Genomic DNA, 20,389 nt, shown 5'->3' with positions numbered 1-20,389 from the left:
GGGCCAGCATAGCTATATGTTTATTTTATTGGTTTCTCCTTTAAAGATGTTCCTTTCTCCCTTGCCCAGCAATTGTGTTAAGAAAAACCTAAATTTACATAAGCCATGCAAATGTATGCAGGTAATTTGAATAAGGTATAGGGAATTTTGTATATGTGCTTGAAACATGCAAAACTAGCCTGTGTAATGGTTGAAAAATAGAGGTAATACTGTTTCCTTGTAGTGTTTCCAGTAAATTAATACAAACGCAAAGATTTGTAGAATCTAACAATTCGATCCTCTGAGAACTTAAATTGCTTTTGTGCCTTTCCTGCGCTGTTGTGCCCCTCCTTTCCAATTTATATGAATGTGTGATTGTTGGTAAGGGTGAGAAGAAAACAGATTTTGAATGTGAGTAGGCAACCTGGCCATGATATAAACTAACATATAAAAAATAAGAAACTTGAAAGCTTATGTGAAGCTGCCCTAAATCTGTGCCAGTAGTGGAGGTATAATTTGTGATTCATGAAGGAATAGTTTAAAATATGACAGACCCACTGAATCACTGACAATGCATTTATCTCTACTGATCAGAACATTATTTGATTCTTTTATTGTAATGGACCAGCACAGCTACTTGCAGAAGTAGTTTGCAGAAATTACACTTTGCAAATGCATAAAGGAAGTAGCTTTGACTCCACACATCGATGGTTACAGGTACAGGTACTGGCAGAATTCATATGAGCATAAAGGCGCATATTTTCCACCATATATTTGCAAACTTGCAACATTGGATATAAAGTTAAATTGTTACTTTCCTCCATATAAGTACTTTCCTAAGTTTGCTTGATATGGAAGAATTTGAAGGTATTGATCATGATATAGGAAATCAAATACTGGTATTTTGGCTGTGTGTACACAGACAGACAGACAGACTCTGTGTGTGTGGATGGATGGATGGATGGATAGATATAGATAGGTAATTTATTAACACATAAATAACTTGTATACTAAAAGTAAAGCTAAATCTGTGGTGAATTAATATATCTTTATATCTAGCTTTTGTGCCATTTTTGTCAGTTCTGTTCAGATAAATTTATTTTTGCTTTGTTGAACAAAAAAAAAAACCATGAGCAAAAATATATAAAAACTAAATAAAGACAATATTGGAATTTCATTTCCTTCTAGTGGACAGGCTCCCGAATAAAGCAGCAGTAAAATAAATCTGTTAAAATCTATACTTATAGAAGTAAAACTAAAAGAAAACATTTTAAAAATCAAGTTGCTGAATAACTACCATCAACTAGTAGATCCATGAGGCCTATTCAGCTAAAAGCCACAACAGACTTTGTAATGCAATGATGTAATCTTGGCTTTGTGTCATTTATATTCAACCTAAAAAAATTTTTTTTTCCTGAATAGACAGGCTGACAACAATATTGTTCAGTGTTGGTTTTTATTTGGATTGCTTCCAAATTGTTCACATGCCTTCATTGAAACACATCATGCCTGCTTAAGTTTTCCCTGAATTCCTGCTTCCTCCTCGTCTCATATTTTATTTTGCTTTTAAAGTCTTGGTTATGTTTGTGAAACTAACCAGCCTGGCCACAAAATTAGGATGTATCTTGCAGAGTGCATTCATTTTACTTTTTGCATATTTTTCCTGAGGTCATGTCAAGGTTAGTTTGAATTCCATCCTACATTAAGACTTCTTTCACAGCTATTTAGCTCTGCAGCCTACTCCCCGCTGGGGTCTGCCCCTTGGGCACGTCAAAGCTTCAGACCTGACAAATCACACACAGATGAAGCTGTACAGTTTTTAACAGTTTCATCAGGAACATTTGCCTATACAATATTTTTTTTTTCAATATATAGAAGTGCATTCTCTTGATTGTGGCATCAGGAAAATTTATTCTGTATGCAAAAGCATTGCTTCATACAGAAGTTGCTAAATATGAGGCACTAAACAGTACAGCTGGAATTTATTCAGAGGGAAACGTTTTAGAAATGGAAGTGTTTTCTGTTGGGTTCTATCAGATTCTAAAATCAGACATAAAACAGTGAGCTGGAATATCCTTAGCTGAAATGTACTAAGTGAAGTTCTTGAGCAAGCCACTATCTTCCAGCCTTCACTCAACAGTTTGTATCCTCAGATATGAATAATACATTAATTGATGTTTGTGACTATTGCTAAATATTAAAAGGAACCCACATATTCTGATAACTGATAGATTTGTGGTTTAATGATTGCCATGAGAAGTTTGTTGAAAAGTAGAATCTCAATATTTGAAAAAAATATTATTAAATGTTTGTGAACAAGTTAACTTGATTGAATGAAACCAGAGCAACTTTCAAATTTATGAACAGTTTATGTGTACAGAAGTTTGTTGAGATATTTTCTGCTGGCCTATTTGGGCTACCCTAATGAAAAACGACTTATATGTGTGTGTGGATTGTATGTGTGTGGGCATGCACTAGCTAAGAATCTATATGCCTCTGTTTCACTTCAGTATGGGCTTAACATTATATGTTCATAAGTATATATTTTAAAACATATGAATTTAACAAACTCAGTTTACATTTCATTCAATGCATTTCCTGCCTTTCCAGTAAAAAAACCCAGTAACAATAACACTTAAATAAACAAGTTATTAAAACTCATTAATTAATATACCACTAAAACAATAAAACTCATCACCCTACTTCAGGAATAAATCCATTTAGGAACAAATTAAAGAATATTCAAGCAATTTGCTTGACTTGTACAATGTTTAAATATTTCTACTCAATTTTTAAACTGTATATTATATATTGAGTTCTTATTTATTAGCTTGTTAATTTGATATTTGTATCTTTTTTTTTTCTTCTGAGTCTAATAAAGCTGTTGGAAAGCAATGTCAATGTAAATGCTAAAAGCCTGTTGTGATGAAAATGTTTTTGCTAGGGAGGGATTCAACCCAGACAATTTTGGGAGAGAGATTTAGGGCCTGAGAGCAACTAGCATGAAGACCTTGTCTCATGTTCCTACCAAATGTATTTCCAATAATGATGGGATAGAGAGAAGTGTATATTACAGTAATCCAAACAAGAAGTAATTAAAGCATCGGTTAAGGAACTTGGACTGGGCATCTTGAGAAACGGGTGTGCTTGGCATACTTGCCTTAGATATGTAAATGTGCCTCTGGCCATTATCAAAACCTAAACATCCCAATTAAGGGCTGAATGTTAGAGTATATCTAAACATAAGCCTACATTTTCAAGCAGAAGTAAATTTTTGTTCCTGATTTCCTTTTCAAAGCATTCTCTGGAACAGCAACGAGTTCAGTGTGGATGAGGCTTCAATAATTTTTTCATTTTAATCCAGTACATTACTGATATTGAAAAGCTTGGATGGGTATTAACTGCATACTGGTAGTAACAAGAACCATGAAATCACTGGACAATCTCTCCTAGTTGTTCTGTATCTGTATTAAATTGCAAGCAGAATAAGATGAAACTTATATTTTAGCATAGCTTAGTTTATTTTAGCTTACTTTACCTTAGTTTAGTTTATAAGCCTAAACATCTCAGATGTTTCTTGCTCCTTTGCCTCAGTGTACTTGATTGGAGACTGGGGATTTTGCCATCCTTCTCCCTTCTACATCCTAATTTGGGGAGCAGACTTGGGGATACTACTTCTGTGAATTAATGGTTGATTGTTTAAAAAACTGTGGTGAGAGTGAACAGAACCAGTAACACAGTTCCCCAGTCAAGCTCCTGGCTTAGGTTGTCCATCAGAGCAGTCAAAGCAGATTCTGTCCCATAACAATTTCCAAAGCCAAACAAAAATGGATCCAAAAAATTTGGAGGAGAATAAGATGGAGCTATCAGATAATACAAGTAAGCATTTCATGTCTTATATGATAGACGCTTGAAAGTGCTGGAAAAATGTTCAGATATTGGTAATCTGATAATATATTTCTTGTTTGAATAAATAAAGCTGGAGTTCTTGGCTTTTAATGAGTATATTAGTGAGCAGCAGTATACTTTGAAACAGGCTTAAGCTATTAAGGATTTTTTAAAAGCATCTTACTCTCTTTTGTTTTACAGGACAAAATGTACTGCCTTCTACAAATTGCTTGATTGACTGATGAAGTGTGTAATTATAGTTGCACTACCATTTTGACAAAGCCACAATAACTGATTGTAGTTTAGTTCCTACTTCAGGCATACCACCCTTTGCATAACAAAACCCAGTTTTACTGGTCTAATTTTTATTCAGAACAAAAGGCACCTGGAGATATTAACTGTATACTAACAAGGAAATTTGGAACCTAGGGAAAAATAATAACATTGGAATACAACTGCAGAGGGGATGGTGGTTGTACAGTTATTTCAAAAGGAGTGGTATCTAATGAAGAGTTGTCTAAAGGGCTGCTTGTTTAGAACTAATTAAAGACAGATCTTCTAAATAGCAAAAGGATCATGGGAATTACATTAGGTGTCTGGAGACTTGTTATTCTTTTGGCACTCTGAGTGGATTGTGGAAGTTGTTAGTCTAGAAATAAAGCATCCGAATAACAACTCCTTCCCGCTCACCCACTATTGGCTGAACCAGTTGTATTTATGTTACTGCCCTTGTTGCAATAAGATTCATATCAATGGTCAGAGTCCTGGAAAAAAAAACATTTTTTTTCTTTGCATTAACACATTGCGGTGAGAAGAGTCTTACGCTTTCACTCATGCATTTTCAGCCTTCAATTAACGTGAAAGCAGTACAATGCCTACACAACTTCTCTTGCCTAGTGGTGCACCATTTATCATTGCAGTTTTACATTGACCTTGACACCCACTTCATTAGAATAAAGATTGTCTACCATTTAGGTTACATTGTTCCTCTGCACAGAGACCCCATGCAAATTTTCTGTTCAGATAGAAGAGCTGTGAGCCTGTCAGAGGTCATCTGCATTAAATGATTGCAGCTATTTTCCAACTGCTTCTTTTCATTCTACTCAATTCTGGCTAGGAGGATCAATCAAGCCTTCTGCCTGAAACAGTGGGACTGCTGGGAATATAACTGTTTTTGGTGGTACTGGATATGCCCTAAACAGTATTAAATATTTAATATCAACTCATTAAAGGGCATAAAAGATATTACAGTTACAGTCAAAATTTAAATGCTTTGGACCACATTCTTTCCTAAAAGTGGAGAAATTGGTTAAAAAAACCACACTATTTTATTATGAACAAAGATAAATACTTAAAAATATCAGAGTTTCTCTTCTGTAGAATTGTGACAAAAATATAACTGTGGGGGGATGGGGTAGCTTAGATGAAAAACATAAAGGCTGGCATACACACACATAGATACATACATACACATATATATGTATACACACATACATAAATACATATTCATACCTCTACCTGAAAAACAAAATAAATTTTTGTTTTGCACTTGTAGGTTCATTAAGCCTTGTTTTTTGTGTAAAAATGACATTGTGCAATTTTTTTATTATTCATTCTTAAAAGAGACCTAATAATAACAAGTTACTGGTCTCTTCCTTCAGTTTTCAGGGTGATATAATTGGAATTAAATTATTAATGAAATACACTTTTTAAAAGATTGTTTTATGAACTTCTACTGGGGAATTTGCAATTCATTTTAATATAATAGTTTGATTTATATTAAAAATAATGCAATTTATCTCCAATTAACAATACATAGCCAAAGTAGTGTGATTTCTAGATCATGCAACCAGAATAACTTAGAGAAGAAAAAAACAAATTCTTAGTCTTGGATGTTATTTGCTGTATGAGTTCTGGCTACTTTAAATGATATTGCAGTTTTTAATTTTTTTCCCCAGGGCTTAATAGCAAATTTGTCCCAATCAAGAAAACATATTATTCATTACGAGGACAACTATAGAAGTCTATAATTTTTCTGTGCAGTTATTTGGCATGCTTTAACAGTAGGAGAATGCAAGAAGTTTGAACAAAGTAATGGCTGTTAGACAAAAATACTCATCCTAAGACCTGAACACCAACCAGGCTTTCTGATCGTACTTATATATTTCATACATACACAGTATGTATGAAATATGAAATATAACCCTGCCTCTGGATTGTTTGTAAAATGTCTTGCTTTGGTGTTAGGGAAGGAGTTGGTGCCTACGAGCTGTTGTGAAGGGTAGCCTGCCTCTAGCAGATTCCTTCGCTCTGCATGTATACAGCTGAGCTTTGGACCCTGGGCTCTGGAATAAAAAGAGTCTTTGTTCATTAATGAATGGCATTAGGCATGGGCTTCCTGAGGGGCCACCATGAAGCCTAGGCGTGAAGAGCACGAATATTAGCCAGAAAGCAAAGGATGTGTATGTATGTAGGCAGATGACAGGCAAAGACTTGAGTCATGCATAGGTATCAGTTTTAATGCAATGTACATTTATTAATGTAATTGGAGAACGTATCCACGGGGCAGTGTTCCTAATAAGAGGCTTTGTACAGCCCATATAAAGGAGATATTTGCAAATGAAGTACACGTAAGTGTGTTGTGTGTGCTCATACACGAGATGTATTTATGACTGGTAATTACTCTTTTGCAATAGAGAAATCTTGCAGTGTGTTTTAGTGAAATCTTAAGCATTGTTGTTTAATTCCTCAAAGCAGCATGTATTATGCTATTATTAAAACACGTATAAGATGCATGGCGTACAATCTGAAAAAGTGAAGCACACTCCCAGTAATATAACTTCCAACAACAGAGAAGTGTTCCTTGACTTAATTCTTCTTTCCCTTATAGTCACACTCACTATGTTTGGTATGTCTAGTCTCTTTTCACTTTAACCCACAGAAGCACCATACAAAAGTCTTACAATAGATGTCTTAATCTCTCTGTGTGCTTTTAAAGCATTATTTTGAATTCCATCATGCAGCTTTTTTTTTTTTTTTTTTTGCTTTCCTCTTCTGAAGTTTTATTACAACAAAATTCCCAGGGAGCTTTAGGCCCAAGGGCCGCATAATATTGGCCTAACATTTCACTCCAGGGCAGGAATATGTATCTAGATCCTGATCTTTCTGTTTGTGGGTGGGGAATAGGAATGTGTGATGTTTCTCTTTCAGGGAAAGTATGCAATAACGTCTTGGTCTGCTATTAAATGTCAGAATTATTGTTATTGTTATTATTACTATTATTATTAACCACGGAGTTGACATCCACAATCTTTTCATAATGATTTCTTTCTTTGACCTCTTAGTGACTAGGCATCTTGTTCTTTAACACTGAAGGAGACAAAAAAAAAAAAAATGCTTAGTTGCTCAATGAGTGCCTTCTAGGCCGGTTTCAAAATGGCTTATTCTTCTGGTTTCCATGGTGACAATTAATGCTGTTTCAAGGCATTGTTCCAGTCTCTGTTTGGACAGAATTTTGGGGTGTGATTTTTCACACACACACACATTTTTAAAGAAAAAGCTGGCCATTTTAGGAAACGTTTATCACAAAATTCTCTTAATAATCTTTTCTACATTTCCTGATTATGTTCCAGCAAATTGGCTTTATTACAAACTTTTTACAAGATATCCGGTGTGTATCAGCTTTAATTACTTTAAAAGATTTTTAAGTGAAGAAGGAAAAAAAGAATGAGAGGAGGAGAGAGGAATCAAAATTCCTCAACTTAAATCATGCTCTTTTTCTCTTGAGTAGATTCAAAATAAAGCACTTCCTATTTGTTCATAGATACAAACACCTGACTTTACAGTAAAAACATGTAAGGCTTTTCCCCCCCAGGCAGATGAAGTAGAAAATTAAATATTAATCATTTTATTTATTGTAGCCATTGTTGGATGGAGGAAAAAGGGAGAATAAAAAGAGGAAATCCTGTGACTTTTAAAATTCTTAATCTCATTGTTGGCTATTGAACAGTAATCTATATCATAACATTCACAGCCTGTCACAATACAGCCGTCTTTGCTCACTTAATGCTGAGGGTAGAATGAATATGAAGATTAAATTATCTTCTCACCACAGGATAAAGAACTCCTACTAGACTAGGGTTGTGCAGCACTGATAGAGCCGGGAAGCTAATTTTGAAGAGAGTGTAGGTGTTTGAAGGGTAAAAAAAAATTACCATGTGCTATCAGAACCCCAGCTCAACAGTAGAATATGCATTTTTCTCACAGTGAAATAAATAACTTCAGTTTAAGTCTTTTACCTTGAAACAATACTGACTGTTCTTTTCATAGCTGGTGCATCTTTCCATTAAATGTTTTTTTTTCCCCCTACAACTGTTCCAGCCACTGTAACAATGCATATTCTAGGAATCTGCCTCTTTTATCATGCTGTTTATGCGATATGATACCCTGTGAGGGAAACAGAAAACATATAGAAGCCTAACTTATTTATTTGGTTTAATGTAATAATCTTTTATAGCATCTGTCACAGGGACTCTTCGTGTTATGCTGCATAGCGCAACCACTTTATTTAGTGCCAAAATTAAATGATACGCATTAGGTCTTTATGATAACTAGAGTATTATTGTTAAGAGACATATGTTGCCTGTTTTGTTTAGATGTTGATCTCTGCCAGTTCAAAAACACAGCCATAATATTTTTCAGCCCAAAGCAAATGAACCCAGTTTATTACAGGTGAAAAATATTAATAGCCAAGTCAAAAACATTGTCAGACAGCTAGAGAACTCCCTTAGTCTATTAACCCTCTAGGAAAAATACAAAATAAGTGAAACCAAGTAGATTACACTGTCTGGCTAAAACAGACTTGGATTTCTCCTGATATTATGTGTACTTACAGGAATAATTATGTAAATCCTTTTCAACTATATCATCTTTAAATAGAAATCAGATTACATAAAGCAGATTGTAATCTCCTCTAGTCACCCTTTCCAGTTGAAAAGGCAATCATATAGAGCCAACAAGGATACTTGTTGGCAATTTTAGCCCAGGGAAAAGGTTAGCTATTCTGTGATCCAATCCTATCATTTGAAACCTGATTATTTCTTGTTAATGCAGACTTTTTTAAAAGAAAAAACAGCTTCTGGTTTCCTTTCACATATTGAAAAGACAAGTTTCTCTTATAAATCTAGACAATCACTGGTTGCCTCTTATGCATATTCATGCTTATTTTTGATACACTGACATCTGATCTGTGTTCATTAATAATGAGAAATACTTTAAATCATCTAATTTAAAACATTTTGCTCTGTGATCCACAAATGACTAATATTTGAAGTTGGCAAAATATAAATGATGTTCATGTGCAGCGCAAATGAAAGATTAAAATATGAAACTAACAATATGCAAACATATTCATGCAAATGCTGAGGATCTATTAGCTGAAAGAGCGATTTCACACCTTCCTTGTTTTCTGTTAAGTACCCTCCAATTATATTTTTGTTTTGTTTTGTGAGGCAACGTGTTCTTGGATCTGACAAAAGCACCCATGTTTCAAACATTGTTTAGTCTACTTTGACTTTGCTCTAGTTTCTACTGATTTTACTTTTTTACTTCAGCAGCAACAGGAGGAGCTTTATTCTTGATGTTTCAAAAAAGCATAAGGTTTGGTATGCAATTTGCTAATAGACATGAATGATTTATATGGACCTTTTAAATGCTTTTTGGATAATTGTGTTTCGTGCTACTGTTTAAATAAAAAGTAGATATTGGCACTGTTTCTTCAAAACAAGAAGAAATTGTGCATATGAACTTGTGTGTGTGTGAGAGAGAGAGACAGAGACAGAGACAGAGAGAGAGAAAAGTAGCCAGCAAGAGTTTTTTTGCCAAGTAAACTGACTGTGATTTGCCTGAATTTGTTTCAGAGTTTTCCAACTTGGCTAAGGCATCTGTGGGAGGGGTGTGATATGTGCATCATAAAGTCAGAACTTTACATATTGTACATACATTACATCACAATGCCACAGATTTATGTCATTTGCATGGTGATATCATAACATGTGACATTATCATGGCTTCTTCTAAACACTTTTGTGCAGAAACAGAGTCTAAGACCAGGTGATACAGATTGCTACAAAGGGCTTTCCAAACTTATACCCTCCAGATGTGGTAGAACTGCAGCTCTTAAAGTTGCCTGCTGTCGCTGGGAATTCTGGGAATCATATTTTCCAGCCTCTGGGTGGCACCAATTGGAGAAGATTGCTATAAGAGTCAACAAGGCTTTTAGTGGCTTCCTGTGGATTCTGCGGTGCAAATTATGAGATCCAAAGTAATATCACCGTATCTGTATGCTCAGTGGAACATTGATTTGAGTTTCTTGGGGAATAGGTTTCATTTCTCAGTAGACTTTCTTTGAAGTCAAGATGCCTTCAAACACAACAAAAAAAAAATGTACCCAGTGGGCCCTTCTTCAAGTCAATGAAACTAATGAGCTATTGTAGATTATTTGGCCTATCTTCCCATGTTGAGTGAGTCACTCGTGTGTTTCCAAACAAGTTAGTGTCCTGGTTCATATGGCCAACTGTGCCTGCTGTTGGGAAGATCCAGTGGAAGGGAAATTATTGTTTGTCAAGTCATAAACTAAGAGTAGAGGGACATGTGAATATACTCAGATTATGATATGGATTGAGACTTTAAAATGCCATTAAGATTCCTATGCCCTTGAATAGGCTAAAGTCATTCTCTGGATCCCAGCCAAAGAAACAATTTGTACACAGGAACATGAAAAAAAATTCTTTCCCCAAGAATCGAGAGGTACAAAGGGAACTTATAAACACCACCTTTAAAATGGTTCTGTATAAATCATTTTTTTCCAGTTATAATAAGTGAATTATTTTCATTAACTTGAATTAAAAATCGGAAACAAATGAATGTAGGGACCCTACTGAACAGAGTAGGAAGCCATCTTTCGGTCACATATATCCTAATTATTCTCATTTTGTTAGTATAATTTAAAAAATCATTTAGAAGTACATGAATATATAATATTATCATATTGAATCCTCTTACTTTCTAAGATTATATTTTAATTGAAGGTATTTTTCTATAGCTAACTCACCTTTTTCTTTTCATTTTAGAGGTACAGTGTAGAAATGTCAATCAGGCATCCCAAAAAGATGGAATTGCTGAGTAAAGTTGAAGCTCTGAAGAGAAGTGGTGTTTTACTACCAAGCGATCTCCTTGAAAAAGTGGATTCAATTAATGAAAAATGGGAACTACTTGGGGTATTTGCATTTTTATTACTGTTTGTGGGTCGTGGGTCCTTTTTCTGTGTCTTGAAGTATGCTGTGTGTCTGATTTCTAATTTGAAGCACAAATATCTCCTTCATTCAATTCACTAGATACATTTCAAACATGCTATTATAGAAAAAAAACCCATAGTATTTTCCTTGTCTGTTGGCTTTTTTATTCTCTGTTTGTGTCTGGTCTGACTTTAATAATTTTAGTACTTTAATACAGAAAAAAATGTAAGTAAAATATGCCATGTATTACGGGTATGCACCAAGTCAACTATAATACAGTATATCTGATATACACGGACTGTCATGCTTGAGTGAATGTTGATAGAATTTATTCTGAAGGTACATGTTAGAGACATCTACTCTTTAACTATTTACTATACCCTAAAGATGAAAAGTGGGGATGTCACTACATATTTCAGGTCACACTGATGCTGCAGAAAACAAATATGCAAATATTGCACCAATCTGAAATCTCAGCTCTGAGGATGGCAATCAGGATGTGTTTCATAGTAATATGTTCAGCTCATGTTTGACAAAAACAAAAAGAAATAAACAGAAAAGTAAAGGTTTTATATAATTCATTTCATGCTATAATGGTCCCATTGTCAACTAAATGTGAGATTCAAAAATCTGGCAACATCTGCGGCATAGTGATTCTCTTAGCCAGATACCAATAATGCATTATGTCAGAAGCATTACTGCCAATTGCTAAAATACATGTGAGAAGACAAATGTGTTTCTACAATCCTTCCTTTCCTTAATTGGTGTCACTCAAGATCAAAGGTCAGGTAACTTTATAAACTAAATGATAAAGTCATGGTAAGCAATAATTATAGTAGAAGTTATACATTTGCACTTTTGAATAATAGCCTTAAAAACAATGGATGCAGCCCCCCTCATTGGATCCATCCCCTGCAAAAAGAGTTTCAATGCAGCATGATTCAGCCACGTGCAAGCAAGCAATAACAATAGTCATAAAAATCAGAATAGAATAACCACAGGAAAAATAAGCAACAGAAGATAGCACTCTCATACAATCCACAATCAGAAGGAGGGTTAATCAGTGTTGAATTCCTGTCCAAATTCAAGTAAGTTCCACTATCCAGGAGCTGCAAGTGAAAAGATTCTGTTCTACATACCTGCTGATTACAGTTCTGATGGCAGTGGCAGAGAAAGCAAAGAACAAAGAGGCACATGTGGGAGCATATTGCTTTTTAAATCAACTTCCAGAAGATAGCACTTTGAACTGACCTTAGAATCAAACTAAGTGTTAATTAAATGAAATAAGAATAACACGTTCTGAAAAATAGCCCCATCAGGATTCTCTATAAGCTACAATTTTTGACATTGTTTTTAGACAAGCCCACATGGAATGTTTTCAGTAACTAATATGTGGCCTAAGTACATGGACAGGGGCAAATGTGTGCAGTTGGTGCTTTAATCAAAGCTATGGACACATTGTTGGCCCAAAGAGTTGGGCATCATGGAATACTTTGTAACTGTTAAGGACAGAAACCTTTCTTCCAATAAATATTGCATTTTTATATTGCAGCATTTTAATGTTGCCTTGATCTAAAGATGCAATTTTACAAAAGATACTTTGATTCATGAAAGGTGGCACATGCACAGGAGTTGGCTTTTGGCTTGGTAGGCTGAGTAGGAACCTTGAGCACAAAAGTCTTCTATGCAGAGTTCTGAGAAGTGGATCTCTGCATGGACCTGTGAGTTGAGTTCAAACTGGAAAAAGAACTACACATACTATGCTGAATGGATGGATATTTGGTATGATGAGTTTTGATAGCACTGATCACCTGCTGAGGGTGGAGTAAGATTATGTTTCAAGCAGCTGCTCCAGGTATTCCCAAGTTTTTAATCATGCTTAGCAGCAATACTACTTCTAATTTTGTTTCTTTTGTTTTCATTAAGAAGAAATAATTGTTATGTCACATAATAGTTCTTACTTTCCAAGTCCCTTCCACTAGCAAGGTAGATGCCGTGTGATGCGGAAAGGACTATTTTATATCAAACTCAGATTCCCCCTGGGCATACAAAATTAATTGTTCATCTTTTTAAATCAGTGCATTTCAAGAACAGTCCTAAATTCTTGGTTACCCCAGTAGCATATACAGTCAGTCAGAAAAGCAATTAATCAACTTTCCTTTATTAAAATAATCAGATTTTAAAACAGAAATAAAAGACCACTCTGCCATTTAAAATGAATTTTAAAGGTCCTTTCTTTCTCTATCGAGAAGCAATTTTATATTACTTTTTCAAATTAATTTCTGCATTTATAAAAAAAGTTGCTTTTTCTTCTTAAATGAAATTTCATGTCTAATGAGCAGTTTTTGATGGAGTTTTCTTTAATTTAATAAGAAAAACTGTGGAAACTAACAACACTATGCCTCCTGTTTAATTGGCATGATTACTTTTAATTGGCATGAAAAAAAATTAAAGACAAGGATTTTAACTTCTAACAATGGTAAAATAGAGAGATATGGTTTTTAATATTACTTTCATCTAAGGTGAACAGTGTGGAATGGAAATACATTAGAATGAAATGTCAGTGGTGCGTACAGTTTAATCTGTGAAATTTTGTCCCCTGTGCTGAATATTACTCAGTCTCAATTGCATATTAAACAACCCTATCAAGGCAGGCATTGGCATCTGCTGTGCTGACACAAATTGTGAATTAAATGAAATTGATGTCCTCTGTCGTATATTTATGAAGACGGACCATTCTCTGAAGTATTCTGTTTATGAAGAATTTATGATTGCAAACTGTTCCAGAACAAAAAAGTGGCAATAAATTCTTTTCTGTGACCCTACCCACCAAGGGCATTGATTTCACCTCCTGCTGCTACTTTTGTTACAGCGTAAAAACAATAGCTAAAGCTGGATTCCACCGAGAGCCTTCAAATTATCAATATTTGAGCCATCAAAATAGAAGGGTGTTGCCAAGAATGCTTGTTTTATTCTATTATGATCTCCCAAACACATTATTTGCACAATGTTTGAGAATAGATGAGTATCTGTTGATTTAATTCAGTATGTATTTCAAAGCCTATTGTTAGACTGTTAAATTCTCAAAACACTTATTTACCATTTCACTGATTTGAATGGGACTAATCCTAACTTACTCTCCCTTTAATGATCCATTGATTATTGCAGGCAAGGAAGGTCTAGCTTTTGAAAGCCTTGATAGCAATAAATCCAGTTACCATGTAACTGTTCACATAATTCTAAAGTAGTCTGAGTCTTTGTAATTAAAGTCAAAACCAAGTCTTTAATGCCTCATATTTGGCTATTATCTAAATTAGCCCAAGTGAAACTGAATACAAGTAATCTTATATGCAAAATTGGTGGTGATGAATGAGCAGATAATAGCCTCATAAATAGAAATAGCCAGGTCAATAATAATAACGCATACATACATCTGCATCAGTCTCCATTTTCAGATCCAACAGCAGCAAAGATGCAACTGTTCTTCAGTGATATCTCTGCCATGTTAACACTGTTTTAAAATGGTGTAAGTTGCAGTAGCTTGGCTTGGACACTAGCTGCATGTTAGACACTAGCTGCACCCGCATTCCCATTTTCACTTTTTTTTTTTTGGAAATAAAAGTATTAGTTGGTACGCAAGAGGATTTGTGAAAATCTCTCCAGAATCTGAGAATTGGCATCAATTGATTGCAACTACCAATGAATCCTGATAAATTGACTTCTAACTCTGCAATTTAAGAGCTAAGATATATGTTAATATTAACCCTATCTGTCCAACAAATCAAAGTGATTTTAAGGCCAACTAAGATAACTTGAAATAGATTCTGAATGAAAAATGTATTAACAAACATATAGAAAAATGCCTATCCTATATGTTTGTGAGCTATTAAATCTTCAGAATCTGTCATGCCCATCACATATAGTTTTCCCAATTACCTTGGCATAGGGTTCTTTGCCCTGAAATACACCAGTGCTAAGAACCAGAGCAGGTTATGATACCCAGAACTTAACTAAGAGAGAGATAAGTTTGCCCAATTTTGAGATATCAGCAAATGTGTGTATTTTCTGATAAACCCCAGTTTGTTGCATTTGTTTTTCCTATTGGTTTTCATATGACCATACAGTGTGGCACCTAATCAGTTCCCTTTATAAAGAAGACCACCCTTCTGCAATTATTATTCACACAATGACTAGATGGCACCTGTATCCCAGATTATCCTGCTTTATTGAATATACATTCTATGATTACAGAAGCTCACAGTATTTGAAAACCTGTCTACTTATTATATGAACTCATTGTTAAACCAAGATAGATCAATTAAATACAAAAAAAAAAATGTATAGTTATTTTAATGTATTAAAATTAGCATTTTAAATAAATAATTAAATGAACTGACAGTAGTAAATATAATTGCAGTAGACTGGAACCAAATTTAGTCCTATTTTGAAACTGTACTGGAAGCAACGATTAAGTTAAATTCCATTGATTTCAGTATATCTACTCTATGGATGCCTAAGCCTCATCCCTCCAATATACTTATTTTTAAATGCCATTATTATAAATGATTTTAAAACATCCTACATATTCATATTTCATTTTGAATTCTAGTCAAATTTTCTTGTTATAATTTTAGTACATCTAGATCAGAGTGCACAATCTAGGTCCTTCTGTTCTTTTAGCCCATAACTCTGACAAGCTCCAGCAAGAATAGGCAATGTTTTCGGGGGTTGTATTCCAAAGCATGTGGAGAACACCATGTTGCATACTTAGATTATAATTAATTTAAATTATAATCCACTGAGCCAGGTAATCAGTTATCTCATCATACAATTTCATACTTCTCTTTATATATGAAGTTAAGAAAAAATGGCTGAGATACAAATTGTTGCACCAGAAACATTTTTCTTTGGGTAGGGAAATACCTCCCTCTCTTGCATTTTCTGCCCACTGTCTCCTAGCTCTAAATCCTCTTTGCTATTATTCCACATCATTCAAAGTATATCTAGCCCCTCAACAGAGACTTTTAAAGAAAGACAGGTAATTGTAATGGTACTGAGAGGACAAGTAGGTCTTCAGTCATAGGTCCACTTACATTTTTTGATCCAAATCAGTTCTTACTAAAACTCTTCTCTAGAAAAAAAAACAGTGGCACTGAGATGAACTGAGATTAGTAGGTTTTGCATCAACTAAGCCATCATGTGATTTGTTTGCTGTTGGCTTTTGTGTGAATCATGCCTGGGTGATTTGTGAGCCATGGGTCATAGTTCAGCATATGTAAATCCAGCATTGTGGCAACTTCAACAAATCACAGTTTAGTGTCCATGTTTCAGCTATGTATAACATATTTGATTATATATCCATATCAGGTATAATATAACATAACCAGAATATTATACCCAATAAGAGTCTGTTGATGACAAAACTTCTTTGAGAATTGTTTACCCCAAAGCAATTCATTTATCTGTATAAGCTCTGATAGCATTTTGATACGAGTTTATTAGAAATATACTAAAGATACTAAAGACACTAAAACCTGTTCTGTACCTATTTACCTGAGATCAAGCCCCACTGAACTCAACATAATGTTTTTAGAAAACATGCATAGGTTTAAACATAAATCAGGCATTAGAGTGACTAATTTGGCTGCTTTCTAGCCAGTGGTCAGCTGTTAGGTACATGTGCTTTGGAACCTTAGATTAATCCATGTTTTCTTTCTCTATTTCTTTAGAAAACCCTACAAGAGAAGATTCAAGATACATTGGTAGGGCACAGTGGGTTAGGGTCACGTGACCTGCTTTCCCCTGAAAGTGGCAACCTGGTAAGGCAGCTGGAGGTCAGAATCAAAGAACTGAAAGGGTGGCTGAGAGATACTGAGCTTTTTATCTTCAATTCCTGTCTGAGGCAAGAAAATGAAGGAACAATGAATGCAGAGAAGCAACTGCAGTACTTTAAGGTAATAAAAAAGCATTGATGCAAGTTGGGTTGATTTTTGGAGCAATATAAAATATGAAATGCATATATGTTTAGTACTATATACTGTACCTGCATATTCAATCATGAACACATAATTTCTGCACATTTATATGAAGACATTGCCTTTTCTATAACAGGACTTAATTTTAAAAATAAATCTTTCTGTACATAAACATTTGCAAGGACCAAAATAATTTCAGCCTTACATCTTGAGTCCTTATAACTGTCTCATTGTATTCAGTACTGAATTCTGTATACTTCATCCAGCTTAATGAAGACTCATTGTGTGATTTTTAGTGCCTAAAGTTGTAAATTACTCTTGCATAAGTTTAGCATAAATAAGAGAAAAAGGAAAATGCATGCAGCTGGTTTTGTATTAGTACAGTATTGGTAGCAGTGAACCAGCACCCTAAGCAAGTCCCTTTGCTGTTAAGTTGAGATTTGTCATTAGCTGTTGCCCACTAGCCAATATGCTAGCAAGATTGAGCCATGGTAATCAATAAAAATGTTGATCAAGGATAGTAACTGTGACAGCAGTGTTTATCTATATATCACATTAATTGTATTGTTTCATCTAAATTAAGGATGGGCAATGTGCCTCCAGAGAGTGAATTCCTTTTAGTCAAGGCTAGCATGGCCAGTGTAAAAGAATAACAGGAGATGCCATTCAGCAAATATAGGAGGATCAAACTTGACTTTGGGGTTACTCAGAAATGGATGTTTTTAAAGGAAAACACAGAATGTGACCTCACCAGTGCTGTGCAATAGTTGTTCCTTTGAGTCCACACAGGAATCGGTGAACAAAAAAATAAAAAAAGTCAAAAGATGTGATGATCTTTCAGCCTACCTGGAAAGAAAGATTACAACAGCAATTATTGAAGAAGAAATTAAGCACTAGATATCCATTTGAGAGGGGAAAACACGTCAGGAGATAGATGGTAAAATCCTTCTATTAGATAGGCTGTGATACAGCACTTTTAAATCCTCAAAAGTCCTCAGTGCCTTAAACATGTTTGGTTCTGATTAGCCATCGTCCATCATTGCCTAAGCTATTCTGTTGCTCCAGATTGAAATCCCCCATCACTCAGTTCAGCTTGGGACTGACTCCTTCAGGCAGTGTTCCAGATTTGGGGTCTCTCTGATTGGCAGAGAGAGATGCCATATTTTAGCATTCCAAGTGTTCATACCACTTGACTTCAAGCCACTAGCCCCATTATGGACATCTGCCAGGCTCCTTATTTATTATAACTCCTTCATTCCAGAATATACTATCACCAGCAAATTTATGTTCATGAGAACACAAAAAACACAAACAGAATGTATTAACCTTATAGAAAGTTATTTCTGTTTCATAAAACTATAATAAATAGTAACAACAATAACAATAGTTACTCAGTGTAGACATTCAGCAGAGATAACACAAAGTTGATCAATTAAAGTCACATAAACCAAGCAGGCTCTGGTAAAGAGAGAGAAATACACATCAAATACCTTTTGAGTACCATCAACATCATAGGTCTCATACAATATTGCAGGAAGAGCAAAATATGATTGATAGATAGATAGATAGATAGATAGATAGATAGATAGATAGATAGATAGATAGATCAATCTCATAGCTTGACTAGGCATAAGCACCATTAGAGGACTAATGCAATATACCGAAGCAATAGATAGCAAATGCAACCAGCCCTAATACCCAGAGCTTCACTGCTGCTTTTGAGCTGCCAACCAATAGCCTTAAAAAGATGACTAAAGCAAAAGAAAAATGTGAAAGAATGCCATATTCTGGGTCTTTGTTTATGGGGTCATTCCTCAGGTCTACAACACCTCACCTGTATTTCCATCTCACTGTTTTTCCTATGAAGACAAGAGGAAGAATATGTGAAATTTAATTTAAAAATTAACTCTTCTCCTATTAAGGCTGAATAGTCTGCTTATAATAACCTGAAGTGAACAAATTTCCAGGACAGAAGGAGGAGGAAGAAAAAAAAATGAAGTTAACTTCCATTCACTCATACTCTAGAAATGAATGCTTCTCTCAGGAAGGACCATATCTTTTATGTGAATCAGTCCCTGGCATTTGCAGGTAGGGCTAGGAAAATCTCCTGTTGGAAACCCAGGAAAGACATTGCCAGTAAGTGCAAAGTGTTAAGCTACATGATAATATGACTTGTTGCAAACTTATTTGTTATGTTCCTAAATATATTAGATATTGATAGGTAAGACTTATTGAGGCAGCTGAGAAGTAAATATTTATGCTTCATAGGGAAGGTTGATCTGGATTATTGTTGAATAATTAGCTGTTTAACTATCTGGGGAAGCATATGGAACTTTAATATCACAGAACCATATCAAAAACCCATGCAACTTTATCAAAAAGTAGCTGACCACTCCTACAGCACAACCAACACAAGCTATGAAAAGGATAACACTACCATACATCAAAAACATATCAGAAACAACCAACAGACTATTGCACACAAATCAACTAAAGCCCTCCAAAACATCTTAACTAAACCAAAAGAGCCAGCAGCCAAAGAAAAAAACATACAGTGTAAGGACTGTAACAGCCAATATGTAGGGGAAACAGGCAGAACACTAGCAGAGCACATCTATGAACACCAGCTAGCAGTCAGAAGACACAATGAAAACTCCTTAATCTCACAACACATGGGTAGACTCAACTATAGTTTCAACTGGGAAACTGTGAGCATCCTAGACCAAGCTAAATGTAAAAATGCCAGGGAATTGCTGGAAGCTTAGCATTCAGACGAATCAGCCAGCCATGAATAGACCCATACAGATAAACCACGTTTACACACCATTCAAAAGAGACAATTGAAAAGCTAAGAAGGAAACAAAAAGACCAGAATACATCTTTTCCAGCAGCCAATATCCAGACAAACAGTCAAGCAGAAAACAATACCCTAATCAAGGAACTACCAAGGAGAAAACCACACCCCCACCAACATTCGCAGGGCAAGCTACTGTATATAAACAGGGAGCAAACCCCACACCCACTTGCACTGATGATGTTGCCTAGTTAGATAATGAAACACCTACAAGTAAACAATCAAACTTAGAGAGCACCAAGGACTCCATAGTTCAACCCTGAGCTACATATATTCACTTCTATTGGAACTATATTTTAATCCAGTCTGACAACTTGCCCACTACTTTTCCATGTCTTACTTTCAAATACACGTCTAGAAAGTGTGGATGCAATTTTTCTACCAGTAATGCACAACTC

General features: G+C 35.0%; 1 protein-coding gene across 2 annotated transcripts in view; it reads left to right on the top strand.

Annotated features, from left to right (window-relative positions):
• AKAP6 (A-kinase anchoring protein 6) overlaps window positions 1-20,389 on the top strand; it is a 235,634-nt gene that overhangs the window by 173,925 nt on the left and 41,320 nt on the right. For both annotated transcript variants that reach the window (XM_088145389.1, XM_088145388.1), the window contains exons 9-10: window positions 10,998-11,144; window positions 16,892-17,116. In XM_088145389.1, the coding sequence (XP_088001515.1) occupies window positions 10,998-11,144; window positions 16,892-17,116 (372 nt within the window). The remainder of the gene's footprint in view (window positions 1-10,997; window positions 11,145-16,891; window positions 17,117-20,389) is intronic.

Source organism: Python bivittatus, unplaced genomic scaffold (assembly GCF_059951505.1).
Source record: "Python bivittatus isolate LINGU-HERP-01145 unplaced genomic scaffold, Pbiv_v1 ctg000480_np1212, whole genome shotgun sequence".
NCBI lineage: Eukaryota > Metazoa > Chordata > Lepidosauria > Squamata > Pythonidae > Python > Python bivittatus.
The sequence above is the reverse complement of the archived record's forward strand: the minus strand, read 5'-3'. Positions and strand labels throughout refer to the sequence as shown.